The 17,076-nt window shown below is 36.8% G+C and overlaps 1 protein-coding gene across 1 annotated transcript in view; it reads left to right on the top strand.

Annotated features, from left to right (window-relative positions):
- Positions 1-5,483, top strand: part of zgc:171482 (zinc finger protein) — a 135,361-nt gene extending 129,878 nt beyond the window's left edge. Inside the window, exon 7 of the mRNA XM_067385523.1 lies at positions 5,274-5,483. Coding sequence (XP_067241624.1) covers positions 5,274-5,295 — 22 coding nt within the window. The 3' untranslated portion in view covers positions 5,296-5,483. The remainder of the gene's footprint in view (positions 1-5,273) is intronic.
- The last annotated feature ends 11,593 nt before the right edge of the window (positions 5,484-17,076 follow it).

Genomic DNA, 17,076 nt, shown 5'->3' with positions numbered 1-17,076 from the left:
CTGACTCGCCTGGGCAGCCATGTGAGCACACAGACGATCGTAAGCCGCTGGATCGGGTTGTGGCGAAGTCTTCTGTAATGACTCATCACTCGACATAGGATCCATTATGCAAGCTTTATTAAAAGTACTCGTCGTCATACAGGCAGGGGTCAGAACCAGCAAACACAGCAATGAAGAGCAGGCAGAATCGTGGTCGGAAACAGGCAGGAGGTCAGGGTAACAAGCAAGGTTCACAGTCCAAAGTACAGGCACTAGGTCGGTGGGCAGGCAGCAACGGGTCAGTAACGATAAACAAACAAAGACAGCAACAGATAATCCAACAGGGTATAAACGCTCAGAATTGTCAGCCGGGGCAATGATCAAGACTTCGCGTAGTAATGGTGTCTGGGTGCTGCTTAAATAGTGTTCATAACGAGCTGCAGCTGGCGATCAATCAGAGTCCAAGGCACGGGGTTATGGGGAATGTAGTGCGAATCAGTATACATGGATGAGTGGATGCGTGAGTGTCAGTATTCAGGAGATGGAGCCCTCTGCTGGCCAGTAGAGGGAATCACGGGGTTCGTCTCCGTGACAGGTGGAGTTAAACTTGAAAAATTGTGTATATTTTCATATTTCCATATTTAAAACGACATTGATTACCATGTTCATTCATGGTTATTTGATGCTGTGGACTCGTAGTAAGAGATGATCGGTTTACGAGCCTCTTGAGCTGAGGGGCAACAGCAATCTGTCAAGACCATGGTCACGACCAGGGTTTGACATTAACTTTTTTGCTCACCAGCCACTGTGGTTTTCCAAGTACTAGCCACTGAGCATTTTCACTGGCCACAATTTTGATGTTGGTAAATTACATTTAATATGATTAAAGTTGACTTTGTTGTGCTTAAATTACTTTATTTTGAGTAATTTTACTTGATTTAGAAGATTTAAAACCCTTTCAAACTTTTAAATGCAGATTGACCACCCAAATCAAGACTACATTGTATATCAGCTGGTATGTACAGGTGGGCAAGAGGTGGACAATATATGAGCATGGGCTAATATGAGATAAGTTATTTGTGTTAGGCTATATAAAAGAAGCAAATTACAAATACAATAGTAAATTAAAAATAATCTTTTTTCAGATACAGTAGCATCTGTAGCATCATAGTAACATATAGCCTACATTCATTTAACATCTTTTGTTGTTTGATTAACATTAATGACCTATTTAATTGGGCAGCTGAATGCATGGACGTTACTGACGCATATTCAGTTATTAACCACCTGTTTACGTCCACTTATTCACGCGAGATACTCCACACGATGGACATTTAGACATCTGTGTGCACGTGTATTTGACTATTCAGGTGCGAAGAGAACTGATCGCACGCTACACAGAGAGAAATAGTTTTGGGCTCATTTGCGTATCTCCACACAGTATGCTTTAATAAATATGTACAGAATTGTTTGTTTGTCACACAAAGCATTTTTCTTGTCAAGCATCTGAATGTCCGTCAAGTTCTTCTAATTCACGAGCACAGTGAGAGTCAGACTTGCAAAGGTAATGTTAATTATTAAACCAAACGAAATCAAAATGTTCAAAAACACTTAGCAATGTCATTCTTTTATTGAGTGATAAGCAGTTGGTTTTATCAGTGCCATTAATAATAGATTTGCCATCCGGCGTCTTCTCGTCATCTCCTCGACCTGCTTCCCTTGGTGTTTTTACACGTAGAAAAGGCGAAAAAACGTTTTTCACTGTCTTGTTTTCTCTCAGAATGATGATCTGAGTTACTATCACAATTATTGATGCAGCATTAATAACATACAATGGTGACATTTTTCACAATCATGACAGAAAACAAATTACTGCCCTAAACTCAATAAAGGAAAGGCTGTGCGATCCTGTCAAGATGGCGGATAAACAAAGAAGTTACCCAGAACTCAATGCGGTGTGACGTCAGATTCGTATTCTTCAACCCACCAAAGTGGCTAGTGGGAGTGGCTGTCTTACCCGCCACAGCTGAAATCTACCCGCATTTGTAGGGTTGGCGGGTGTTAATGTCAAGCCCTGGTCACGGCACATTAAAGAGCAACAAAACGTTTTTTATTGTTTCAATTTCTTTAAAAAACTATACAGTTTGAAAGCTGGGACTTTGTTTAATATCATAAGTAACCTGCTCTGTCTTGTCTGTCGACGTGTTGTCAGTGTCCTCTTTGCTCCGAGATGCATTTATCAGTGTGTGTGGCATGACAGCACCACGGCTTGTCGGACAAAGCAACAGTAAGGGGGGGCGGGTCTTTGCAACGGGTCAATTCGGCTAGGCATACATCCTCGCTAAAATATCAAGGTGAAAGTCATCATAGCTTGCGTAGAATAGACCCAGCTCCCAACCCAACTTTGAGAATAGATTAATGGCGATATTTTTTTTTATCGCCCGATGAGAGTCTCACGTTAACACAGCACGTTAACGCCGATAATATATATTGGTGAAATATATATGGTGGTCAATATCACATTTGACCTTTTTTTGCAACCCCTATTTTAATAAAACCCTGTATTAATATACTAATGTGCCCCTTTTAGCAGTAGGTAAAGTGCAAAGCTGCTCATCTGAGGGTACTGCCACAGTGACAAGCTGAAGGTATAATTTTTACACTATTTCTGACAGGAAATATTACTATCAGCACTTATTTTGTGGGTGTGTTTGCACAATTTTCTGATTTGCATAATCTCTTTAGTGAATCAGGTGCTAAAACAACCCATGCAAATAAACAACATTATCAGCAGGCGCAATTCATCCCCCCCTTGTATTTTTAGTCAGTCTTCTGCGGTATGACGGAGATAAGGATTATAAGACCAATGGGTTTGCCAGACTCCACGTTCGGGAAGGTTATTCCACAGGCAAACTAGCAGATGAGCAGATTTATTTTCAGTCCTGTTTACACAAGAAGGGTGCTGAGAATGACCTCCCTAGAGACTGAAGCTTCCCCAGGTGTTCAGCTGTGTCACTGTTACATACTTGAGGACAGGGCTGAGGCTCTGGATTTGAATACTAACAGCCCTGGTGGATAGACTCTGCATTTCTTCTGAGGTATCTCCATGTGTACAAATTGATGTTTGAAGAAAGAAAGGGAAATATTCATTGGAACAGTTTATCTTCTTGAAAGATTAGATATATGTGAGTAAATATTTACACTGTTGTCATTACATGCAAGCCAAGAAATATCCATCCTGAAACAATCTCACACTCTTTTCTCAAGCTTGGCAGGTTTCACCGAGTTTCAAATGAATGCATTTTATGGGGGATTGTATTTTTTTTTTTTTTTCACTGTCAAGAAGTAATTTACAAGAAAACTTTTAGACATAACCAAATATTTCCACCTCTTCATTTGATCAAATGACACTGTGTATTTGCATTGATTATGAAAGTCAGAAAGTCACATAAAAGCTTTTACATGTGTATATTGAACAAAACCTGGCAGTTCCAAAGTAATCCTCTATAATCATAGAGGATGGGGATGCTTTGAAAGTTACAAGCTACACAATTTTAAAGTTGTTAAAAAAATGTCATGCTACACTGCTACTTGTTGGGAAAAGTAGTTTGTAACTGTAAAAACAACAGGATTTTGAAAACAATTTGAATGCTTAAAGGGATAGTTCACCCAAAAATGAAAATTTGATGTTTATTTGCTTACCCCCAGGGCATCCAAGATGTAGGTGACTTTTTTTCTTCAGTCGAACGCAAATTATGATTTTTAACTGCAACCGCTGCCGTCTGTCAGTCAAATAATAGCAGTAATTGGGAACTTCAACTATAACAGTAAATAAAACTTGCTTAGACAAATCAAAATTAAACCCTGCGGCTCGTGACGACACATTAATGTCCTAAGACACGAAACAATCGGTTTGTGCGAGAAACCGAACATTATTTATATAATTTTTACCTCTAATACACCACTATGTCCAACTTCGTTCAGCTTCCTGTTAGTGAGGTCAAAAAACGCGTTCTGAAGACGGAAGTGATGTCTCTCCCATATACTTCAATGAGCGCGAGACATCACTTCCGTTGTCAGAGCGCGATCAGACCTCACTAGCCGGAAGCTGAACGAAGTTGGACATAGTGGTGTATTAGAGGTAAAAAATTATATAAATACTGTTCGGTTTCTCGCACAAACCGATCGTTTCGTGTCTTAGGACATCAATGTGCCGTCACGAGCCGCAGGGTTTAATTTGGATTTGTCTATGGAAGTTTTTTCGACTCTTATTGTTCAAGTTCCCAATCACTGCTATTATTTGACTGACAGACGGCAGCGGTTGCAGTTAAAAATCATAATTTGCGTTCGACTGAAGAAAAAAAGTCATCTACATCTTGGATGCCCTGGGGGTAAGCAGATAAACATCAAATTTTCATTTTTGGGTGAACTATCCCTTTAAAGGGATAGTTCACCCAAAGATGAAAATTACACTCCCTCTCAAACCATCCTAGGTTTATATGATTATCTTCTTTCAGATGAACATAATCAAAGTTATATTAAAAAAAAAATATCCTGGCTCTTCCAAGCGTTATAATGGTAGTAAAGACTCAAGGCCCAAAAAGTGCATCCACCCATCATAAAAGTATCCAATAATAAAGGCCTTCTGAAGCAAAGCGATGGGTTTTTGTGAGAAAAATTTCCATATTTAAAACTTTATAAACTATAATATCTTTCGGCAAATGCAAGTCGAGTTCCGGCAGAAGAGTGACCTCTGAACCGACGTATGATGTAGGAGTAGTATAAGCTTAGGTTAGTGTAGACGCCTCTCCCAGTTCAAACGAATAGGTCTGGGCAACAAACTCAAGCTCCTTTTTCTATTATATTGAAATCCTCTGACATTTTTCTTTAAAAATCCATGTTTTAGACTTCTAATTGGTGACCGGTGTTTTGTTTTGCTCTGTCCTCTTTGCTTCCATGTCAATACGCCATGCGCCGGGTCAGAGGTCACTCTTCCACTGGAAGTCAACTCGTGTATGGCCATTACTAGAAAGCCAGTGATTATAGTTTATAAAGTTATTAATATGGATATTCACTAAAGCTTGGAAGAGCTAGGATATATATATATATATATACAAACTCGTGTTCATCTGAAAGAAGAAGTCATATACAGCTAGGATGGCTTGAGTGTGAGATAATCATGGGATCATTTTCATTTTTGGGTGAACTATTCCTTTAGGTTAAATGTACTTGTACTTAAAAAGTAATATGATATAAATATAATTACTGAAATTTATTATTTATTTTTTTTCCAGTTTGAAACAACATCAGCAATGAAGAACTGGAAATACTGCAGCTGAAACAGAACACGAAGACCGTTTCAGGAATTTACAGAACTGCACAAACTAATTGTGAACTCATAAGAAAAGATGTCTCGTTTGGCCACAGGAATTGTTCATCTACAATATCTGAGGCTCGTCAAATGTCAAGTGTTTTATTTTTTTATTCACAATCAAAAGCTAAAAGATTGATCTACTTTGGGAATATCGTCCGTCCTTCCATGAGCATAACGCAAAAGGATGTCTATGATCAATGAACTCGTGATATTCATCATGTAACAAGAGCGCACCAGCCTGAATAGAGATGCAACGGTCCTGCTACTTTTATTTTTGCCTTTCAAACTTTTGTATGCAGTGGCCTGTCATTTCTCTGCTCTTCAAACGACTCATCGCTGCTTTGGTCGTTCGCTTTGGCATGCCTGTTACAGAAAGATATCATCAATCTTATTCCAGTAAATTTGTTGAGTACACGTCTCACTTGTGTGTGTGAATGCTGCCGGTGAGGAATCAATTCAGCTGCCTTTGTGAGAGATCTCTTTCAGCTATGATCGAAATCAACATTTCAGCACTAATTCCAGCACTGTTCTCACAGACTAAACACACGTCCTGTTTATTCACACCATGGTCAGTGTCGCAGAGGGCAGGACATTCCTACAGAGCTGTGATGCTGTTTAAACATTGATGTCAAATGGAATATGCCATCAATATAAAGGAGTCCAGATGCAATGAGTTGGCATTTTTCACTCTGACTCAATCAAGGATGATTCACATGGACGTAAATGTGTGAACCAGGCTCTGAGCTTTATCAAAATCTATGCCAAAATGACTGCTTGTAAAACCAGAGCTCAGTGCCTGCTGTTTTATGTATGACTGCTCTTTTTTTTTTTCTTTTCTTTTTTGTTGTGGCATAAAAAAATAAAAAAGTGGTGTTTTTCTCGTTATCTTAGACTATATGGTAGCTACTAAACTGAAACTAAAACAGACCTGGGACCTCATTTATAAACACATAGAATAACCTCTTTTCCACCACTGGGCCAAACCATTGTCTTTGCTTTACCATTCTATTCCATGCTGATTCGACCCAGTTTCATTTTCCACTGTGGGGCTGATAACAGAGCTCTTTGGAATTTAATAAAAATGCGTCAGTTGTTGCCTTTGTAAAATAGTGACCATGTTATGGAAGATGATTGGATATTTCATTTATTTTATTATTAAAGGTGCAATATGTAGGATTTCTGTCCGCTAGAGGTCTATTCAAAACAAAGGCGTAGCTTGATGACAGCAAGTTTGAGCGCAGAATCTTGGGACATGTGGTCTTCACAGCCGGTGCAAAAGAATAGGGATAGGATTCGAGAAGAAATCATGTTCATGGATGTGATTATTGATGTTACTGTATTGTGAAGCAGAGCAGGACTGAGTTTTGTGGGAACTGAACGAGGCCGCTGGAGCGATTGCGCAACACACGCCTCACGAGCAACGGAACTTTTATTATGACACAGTCGCCGGCGCCGCTTCTGCTTTTCCGGTCATGAGTATAAGGTAACACAGCTCTGTTTATCATATTAGATACATTTGAGTGCGTTACTCTGTGCGTTCGCTCAGTGGCTGCTGTGAGACGATGTTACACACTGCAGTAAGATAGATCGATTTTAGAATATCATATTAAATGCTGAATGGCTTGTGTTGATAAATGGCATGCAATTAATTTTAAAACGTATTGTATGATGGAGAAAATACTGTATTACTGTTACTAAAAATAAAGCTGCATCTGATTATGCTTTGTTAGCTACTTGACAAAATAGTGTTTTTCTCTGAGGCATGGTAAAGCATGACCCTCCCAAAAAAATCAAGAAAATTAGATTTAAACAATAAGACTAAATGTGTTGAGCTATATAACAACAATTAGTTTTCTGTCTATAAATGTAACCAAACAGTTGTTCCCTTGCCTATTTAAACATGTAAATATTAAAGCGTCTTTGATTTTCCATGATTTCTACAAAATAAAACCGGAAACCAAGGATAATGCGGATATGACGCGATTGACAAGCAACTCCTCTCGCGTCCCAGATCCTTGGTTAAAATTGCAGTTTTCTCACGATTTACAAATAGTTGGAAATATTTGGGATATTGTAAGTACTCAAGTGAACAAAATATATTACAGTAGCCTAGTGGTTTTTGGATATTTTACTGCAAAAATCTTGCATATTGCACCTTTAACTTGTGTTTACATCACTCAAATAGTGTGCTTGGCCAGCTACAAAAAAAATAAAAATAAAAAAAACGATAGCCAAGCAAAAGACAAGCGACCAATCCTGAGTTGCGACATTGCTACACGCAATCTACCAACACGGTTCAACCTATTAGCCAACCATACTGGAAACTGACCCTTCACCGGGAGTTTGATTGACAAGCGATCTAACCAATCATAATGCTGAATCCGCCATTTTGTCCACCAAAGCAGTCAGGAGTTATTAACCTTGGTGGACTTGAACTTAAAAAATGGTTTGAAACAACATTCCTTCTCATGTTTATTTGATGGTGAGCTGAGGCACTACAACAATGTTACGACACATTAAAGGGTTTTTATTGTTCAAATTTCTTTAAAAAATACACAGTTTGAACGCTGGAACTTTGTTTAATATCATAAGTAACCTGCTTTGTCTTGTCTGTTGACGTGTTGTCAGTGTCCTCTTTGCTCCGCAATGGATTTTTCACTGTGTGTGGCGTGACAGCACCACGGCTTGTCGGTCAAAGCAACAGTAACTAATGGGGGCGGGTCTTTGCGAAGGGACAATTCCGGGCTGAGAACAATTTGTAATCATGCCGTACCAGGCTCAAGTGGAAATAAAACTGGAACTGTTCCATACTGTTGTTAGAATTGTTCGGCCCAATGGTGGAAAAGTGGCTAATCACCCTGAACATGAGCAAACAAGCATTTCCAAAAGGTTCCTTAAAAAATCTGTTTAAAAAAAATCCATCCTGCTACAGGACGCCCACAAATATCCTTGTATGGTGGAACAATTTTAGATTTACTCATTGACCATGCTTACATGCGCCTCTTAATCGTATTCAAAATCATTAAAATCATCATAAAATCCCAGGTCTTTTTTAATCTTTTGTTATAGTGGATTTAAAAATAAGACAATTATTATTAGCATTTGTGCAAAAATTGAATTGATATCAGAATATTCATGTGGATATAAATGTTGTCACTCATTTATTTATTCATTCATATAGTGAATATTCCCACATCAGTTTCTGCCTTTATGATTCCCAGTTTGTTCATCACTTTTAACATAGAATCAAATTCATGAGATTTTATATAGATTTTATAAATGAGGCCTTGGTCAGAATAGTGTGATATTTATGCAAATCTGAGTATTACGGTAGCGACCAAGCCAGATGTTTTAAATGGTATGGTTAAATAATGCAAAAAAAAAAAAAAAAAAACTTTTTTGTAAATAATCTATACACAACAGTATTGTTATTACCCCTGAATTGCTAGTCTAGGATGATTATTGTGGAGTATTTATGTAACGGAGGCCAGTTAGTAAGAGCTGTAGGAGTAAGCCTCAAGAGGTGCGCTAGCAACTCACACTAGAGACTGCAGTCTTTAGGGTCCTTGTTAGCGAGCCCGCCTCCCATGCTGGAAGTGCCGGTTCGAATCCCGCTCAGAGCTGTGCGATTAGAACCGGAGGGGTTACATCTACTTGAAGAGATTTCTGTGTGCTGCTTTCTGATCAATATGTGATTGAACTGAAATCCTGAAAACCCTTGGGCTTTTACAAAATAACTGTTAACAGCCATTGAAGACATTGTATTTATGTCTAACCCTAATGATGTCTCTTTTGAAAGTTATAGAGGAGTAACATTTCATTTACTGTGAGCTAGACTATTAAATGGCTGTTATTTGAATGCGATGCCAGTATTTTTGTCTTTGTTTCCTGTAAAAATGTCTAAACATGAAATATATTTTGCAGCACTGTTGGCTACAGTTTAAAAGGACTCAGGATTACAGGACCTCTGTTGTAGACATTGTTTTGTGAACAATACCAGAAAGTTCAGGACAAAGGACACTACAGATTAATTTTCAAGTACAAAATGGCGGGATCTTTGAGAACAAACTCAGGCTGTTAAGATGTATCAGTTTGTATCAGTTCTTGTTTCACCTCATCTCAGTCTTTAGCCTTTTTCTGATCATGTAAATGCAAATATCAGTCTCACTGTCAATGAAATGGAATGCAATTTCAACTACAAATGGAATACAAAATATTTTATGGTCAATATATGCTGTGGGCTAGAATGATATATTTATTATAAAAAAACAAACATTAAATACAATGTATGAAAGCATATATATGTAAATTGAAAGAATTGTGAATTTCCTGTGAAATGGTGAAAAATGAAGTCTGTACTGTGCACATTTGTAAATACACTTGATAATGACTATTTTCACTTTCAAACTATAAATGAGTTTCTGGGTATTATTTTCTGTGCCATTGGAATAACATCAACGAGTCAACGATCCCAGCTTCAGACATACATACATACATACATACAGACAGACAGACAGACAGACAGACATCACAATAATCATAGAGATATAGGCAGGACAATAGATAGACAGACAGACAGACAGACAGATAGACAGACTTTAAGTGATGGCAGATGGCTACAAAACCAAACACAGCAGATGTTCAACTGGTCCATGGTCAAGAGAGTCACAATTATATTATTTTGTAAACTGGTGTCCCATTGGCTGTGAATTGCTGCTGAAGGATGGTGCTTTGGAGGAAAGGAAAATTATAAACAATTTTTTAGCCAGTGGGTATCAGTAAGCGCTTGCCATATTGATCGTAAAAGCTTTCAGATTTCAGGGTTATTAAAGTTAATGTGTCTGCATGCAGTTAGCCCCCAGCTGCACTTTGTTGTAAGTTCAGACCTTACCGACGTTGGAGACATTTTTCCAGCAGAACTGGAGCTTTCAAAAACACATTTTAAAATTAATTGTTCACATCAAATAAAAAAGTGGTCAAACTTCTTTTTTTTTTTTTTCCTCAAGAAAGTGCTGAAAGTCTAGTTGTGTTTATTCTGTGACTTGGAGCTCTAGAAAGTTCATTAAGAGTTCATGAGAGCACAGAGAATTCGTTCATACAAAAAATGAACTCTTTCATCACTTATGTATCCTCATGTTATCATATGTGTTCAACAAAATATTAAAATGTACAATTAGTCAAGAATCCAATAATGTTTCACATTGTCAAAGTCACACCTGCCATGACAATCACAAAATTAGATTTGGATGCTACAATTAAAATTTTTGACAGCTCGTCACAAAACTGTTAGAAAACTTAGAATATAGATTAAAGGTGCTAAAGAGGATGTTTTGTTTTATACATTTTTGCAATATTACTTGAAACTGTCTTTATTAACTGATAAAAGACTATTTATTAGCTGCACTGAAAAGAATAATATTTATATACATCACCTGTGCATGAAGTAGGGCCTTAAAAACATCAGCCAATCAGCGATGATCGCGTAAATGATTGGCCCTCTGGCTTGTCAATCACTGCCGTAATGTTCCTTGTGAGAGACGAGCATGCTCCAGTAACTTTCCACAGGTGCCGCATGCAATGTTTTTGTCATGAGTAACAACTGCAGATTATGAGTTACCTGCGGTGAGTCCGACATAATCCACTAACACGACACAGCGAATGCCGGTGGTAAACACTCGTGTTCCAATACTCGTGCACGAGTTTTGGGAGGCATTCCCTTGAAATGAGCTGTGAAGGAGTTCTTACGCATGCGCTCATTTCAAAAACTCATTAACAGTCTTTTACTCAAAAAGATCCTATTTAGCACCTTTAACATAGACTTGATACTTTTATGGTCATCGTTTGGCATTTTTAAGGTTTGAATATCCAGTCACTATCTTCTTTAGTTGAACAGAATAAATTAAAATGTGAACCAAAATGCTAAATTAACAAAGTTAATAAAAAATTGGTTACTACTAAAATCTGTTACTAAAATTTGTTTTGTATCTTTAACATATACTGATAAGCACCATAACACTTATGGTAAAGGGAAAACCACATGATGAATCAAAGTTCATCACATGTAGCTTTTTCACTAGTCTTGCATTATAGCCAGACCTCCAGACTCGTGCCAGAGGGTCAACGCAGCTTTCATTGACAACCAAGGAACGCCCAAAAGAATGTCTGACCAACATGTAAAGCAAGCAATCACAGTTCGTTTGTTCAGTGTCATGTTTAGGGGCGTGAAAATGTAAAGTGGATGTCCCCATAATAACAGACCAGCATGCAATTTACTCAAGAAGGTCATGGAAGTTTGCAGCGACAATATGCAACAATGGTGCTGTAAACTTCTTCTTTTTTCACTTTTAAATTGTTTCTTCTAAGTATTTTGTTAACTGTTATGTACATCAGGGTTTTGTTACATCTTATGTTGTTTAAGTAATGTGTATTTCATTATTTTAGTGTCATTTGTGTACAAGACACTGTTCTGTACCTAAGCTTATGGAAAAGTAGTCTCAGCCTCAGACTTCACACCTACGGACCATTGGCTGAACATCCGATTCAGAAGGCACACAAAATGGTAAACACTTCGGAAGTTTCGACGTCGTCATCTGATTGGTTGAATTCTACATGATGTATATGTCACATTTTTTAACAGTCTGCCTGGAAACAAAGATGTCATGCACCAGTCGCCCTTTTTGAAGCAAGAGAACCTAATGTTAACCAACTGATTATTTATTTATTTATTTATTTTTATTTTTTTTTTTTTTTACGTGGATACATACACTAAATACATAGGCCTATAGAGCAAATCTCAACAGTGCGATTGTTTATATCATTGCAAAATGTTAATTATTGCACATCTCTCTCTCTCTCTCTCTCTCTCTCTCTCTCTCTCTCTCTCTCTCTCTCTCTCTCTCTCTCTCTATATATATATATATAATGTATAGTACATCCAACTTTACCCTCATACATACAGTACACTCGATTGTTTAAAAACAGTCAGTGATTAGGACTGATTATATCCTGGGCCGTTTGAATCATCCGTAGTTTAAGCCAGGGTTGCCAGGTCTGTGATTTTTCCCTACACCAAACATTATTTTTAGCGTGCCTCCCATCCAATAATCGCAAAGAGCTTAAGAAACAAAGTCTCAGCATTAAAATTCTATACATTTTATCATGCATTGTCTTCAACTTTAATATGTTATAGCACGAAAATAAAACATGCATGAACATCAAAAGGTATGTCGAAAGATACAGTACAACTTACTGAAATGTAAATGTCTCATGTAATCGCTCAATCACTGCGGAAACACATCAACCAAACATCTTGTGAACAATACCACTTTACGTTGAATTTTCCTCAGGAAAGTTATTTCACAGTTTGTTAGTTAGCTTTATTACACGGCTCTGTAGAATACTTGATTCTGATTGGTCAATTGTGCCATCCAGCGGTATGTTATTCCCCGAAAACAACCGCTGAAAACAGATAACGCAGGCTCATCCAGATTACTACTGAAGTCAGCAGCGCTATACGCTTGCTAGGAACAGTTTTTCTTCATTAAAGTTGTGCATTTGGTGAGCTAATAAAATATTAAAATGTAGTCAAATCAATATTTTGTGTAGTTATTTAATTATGTCACCCAGTATTGTGGACTCACTCTCTCGTTTCATACAAACACAGCTGCTGCAATTTTGCGAGTGTTGTTTTGTACTGTTGGATTATAAGATGGCAAACAGGTATGATTTTAAAACAATCATCCCCATAATTATATATATGTGGCAAAATTTAGCGAGTTTTTTCTCGTAATTTAACAAGTTTATTCTCAACATTTTATCTTGACTTCTTTCTCGAAATTTAACACGTTTTTTCTCGAAATTCAACAACTTTAATCTCGAGATGGTTTTATTTTTTTATTATTGCTTGGCCCTAATCCTCTTCTGTACATTTAATACTGGGCCACATGCACATTAAATATACAAAATATCAATTCAAACAAAATTTAAACACTTTAATATTTTAAACGTTTTCTTTTCTGTTGTGGCTTTAAGATCATAGGATACTTACAGATGAGTCTCTTCTCCTCTGTGTTTTCATCTGTTTATCTAATTTATCATTCTTTCCCTGTAGTTTCTTCTCCTTCATGTTGTGCCACGAATGGAGGACAATGTTTTCAGGACAGCACCACTGTAATCTAATTACCTGGAAAAATCAAATCACCTCTTGGTAACAACCCGCTAAGGAAAATATCTCACAAGGGCAATGACCTGGGCTCTTAAAACAGCTTGATTTAATTGACATTCATTTTGATATCCTGTGTCAAAGACAAAAAACAGTTCTTCCATACATAAATAGATCATTTTTCAGAAATAGTGAGCAGCCAGTAATGATATTACCTTCGTCTATGACATCGATAGAGGACAAACATACACAAAAACAGACTTCAACACAACACTGCAGTCACAACAACTGAAATTCACAATATTCACCCCATGCATGGCATTGATTTTTAGGGGCATTTTCTTCCTTTCCTCTCACCATTTATAGTAGAAACACAGTTTGACTTCAATATCTGTCAGTACTTTTATTGAATCAGTTTCAAATATAAAAAAAAATGCACAAGATAAGATAACACAAACATAATAACATGCATTTTAATCTTACATATTCAACCACATATACGATAATACAACTTTATTTTTAGCGTTTCTCTACAAACTGTTTGAGGTGGAAAGCACTAGACCACCACACATTAAATGTTCACTGAGAATCTATGGTCCCACATCCTTTACTATGAACACTAAATCTCACTGACTGAATACAGGAGATTGCTTTTGACAGATCAAAGTCACACGAAGAGGAACTTCACCCTTAGTGACTATATCAGCAAAACATCTTCTGATCATAAATACTGCAGAGACACTCTGGGACATAAAATCCCTTTTCTCACGTTCCATAACAAAACAGACTGTAGGTACTATTTTTGCAGCTTTATTAAGAGTTCCTTCATATCTGATTTTTAAGTTAGCTGTCATCTGAGAAAGTCAACATGAAATGCTGTTGACATCCTTTACAGTACTTGTAAGAGATTACAAAAACAAGCTTTTATTATTAGGAACAACATGTCCTTATGAATTGTTAACAATAAGAACTAAGTCGATAGGGTCAATTTTGATTTCACGTTGACTATTTCATGTCATTTTATTTTTTCTTTTTCTTTTTATTTGTTTAAAAGGAATGTGCACACTTCCTTCATGGTCAAAACGGGAAAAAAAAGAAAAGAAAAAAAAACAGTATTGCTGTAAATTACTGAAGAGAAGCCAGCATGCATGTTGGACAACAAGATCTTGGTTGGCGTAGAGTAGGACTGGGTAGAAATAATAAATTCTCAATTCTCAATTTTTTTTATGAACCGTTATCAATTCATATGCTGCATTTACTGCTGCGTTCACCCCATGTCATTAATACTGTAAATAAAGGTCCATATATCTTTTGAATAGTTCAGAACCATTACGGTAATTAAGGCATGGCGTGAACACAATGTCATAATTACCATATAGTCTCAAGATGACAACACATGACGTTCTATTCGGAGCTGTTCATGTCCTCGTACTGGGAATTATGCGTTTCTATGGCAATGCTATCAATGGCTAAATTAATCTGCAGTGGTCAGGTGGTATAGCGGTCACATGGTACAGGTAGGACCTCAGAAAATTCCCATTACAAGCTAATTACAAGCTTTATGAGGACATGATCACATACCCCCAGTTTCACAGACAAGGCTTAAGCTAGTCCTAGACTAAAATGCATGTTTGAGCTTTTTTAACTGAAAGCAACTTGCATTGATGTATCTTAAAATATGTCAAAGCCTCAAGATGCACACCAGTATTTTTTTTTTTTTTTTTTCCTAGGGTACTTTTATAAAAGCTACTTAAATGCCCTAATTGAACTAAGGCCTAATCCTGGCTTAGTCTAAGCCCTGTCTGTGAAACCGGGCCATAACTTACTAAAGTGTCTTTGGTGTTTCCAAGGTTTGTTCAATATAAAACCAGAAACCGAGGGTAACGCAGGTATGATGCCATTGATAGGGGAGGCATGGACATGCTCCTTGTCCTGGTTAAAATTGCTTATTTATCTGGATTTAAACATTCTTGGAAACATCTGGGATAATGTAAGTACACAAGTCAACAAAATATATAACATTGTTCTAGTGGTTTTTTGATATTTTAATCCAAAAATCTTACATATTGTGCCTTTAAGAGTTTGTCACACAGAGGCAAAATGAACCATGAAGTATATTGCCTGTGGAATTTGTTCCTTCTCCCATAGCAAATGCTGCTTCACTTTTACACAATCATCTTAAAAAGCTTTTCTATGTTGTGCTTCCCATCTGGATGAAACAGATTTCATTAAAAGACACTTTGCTCAATTAGGATGTTGTAATATGTGCAGTTGTTAACCAGAGATTTCGCGTCTTTAAATATCAACCAGTAAAAGTCACAATAGGATGCATTAAACTGCAAATAAATGCTGTTCTTTTGAAAAAAATGCATCACTGTTCACAACTGTTTTCAACATTGATGATAATAATGAAGAAATGTTTCTTGAGCACCAAATTAACATATTGGAATGATTTCTGAAGGATCATGTGACACTGAAGACTGCTGAAAATTCAGCTTTGCCATCACAGGAGAAAATTGCATTTTAAAATAAATTGCAATAGAAAACAGTTATTTTAAATTGCAATAATATTTCACAATATTACTGTTTTTTTTTTTTTTTACTGTATTCTTTATCAAATAAATGCAGCCTTGGTGAGCATAAGAGACGTCTTTCAAAAACATTTAAAAATCTTACTGACTCCAAACTTTTGAACAGTAGTATTCACACACTTTGGATAAAAGCCTTTGCCAAATCAATAAATGTAAATGTTCATCAATCTCACATGAACTCATTCATTAAAACAGTAATAGATGCTGTCCGTTTTTAAAAGACTCCTTTGTATTAACATTCAAGACAAAAATGATCTGTAATAAGAATTTACAATCAGTCCGTTTTCTGTTTTCATCGTCAAGCTGCTGTTGTTTTTGCCATTTGCTCACAAATCTTTGCTGCTAAAAGGCTCTTTGTAGACTGTCAAAATGCAGCAGATGTCCTGTCACTATGCACTAATCTGTGATGACAGTATTTGCATATAAAATTAAAACATAAATATGTCTTAATGAATTGCAAAACTATTTGTGCATTTATCCGATTATTGTAACAAATAATTGTATTTTAAATACACCTTATACAGACAGTCTGCTCTGTGAGAATGCAATGCGGCATGGTATTACAAAACAAAACTGCTCCTATTATAAGAGCTTGGGGTTTAGACAGCTCTGTTAATTGTAATGAGCAAACACATCTAGTTTTGCTCACTGTCAGTGATGTGTTACAACAGGCAGACAGATTCATTTACTATAACAAGAGCATTTTGATTTATCACATAAGTGCAAATACAAAATTGGCATGCAAACTCAAAAAATGTCTGCATCATGGAAGCGAGTCTGACTTTGAGTATCCCTAGTCTAGTCATTCGGCCAAGGGAACCTAAAAATTTATCCCAAGCCCCAATAGCCCTGATAAAATGTCTTAAAATCCATAAATTCAGATGCTAAAATGTTGCACACCTTGACCCCAATAATAAATTTCCCGCAATTCACAGTTGATGATGAAATGCTAGCTGTCACTCAACATAATA

This window comes from Chanodichthys erythropterus, chromosome 5 (assembly GCF_024489055.1).
Source record: "Chanodichthys erythropterus isolate Z2021 chromosome 5, ASM2448905v1, whole genome shotgun sequence".
Lineage (NCBI taxonomy): Eukaryota > Metazoa > Chordata > Actinopteri > Cypriniformes > Xenocyprididae > Chanodichthys > Chanodichthys erythropterus.
Note: the sequence above shows the minus strand (reverse complement) of the source record. Positions and strands in the feature narration are given on the sequence as shown.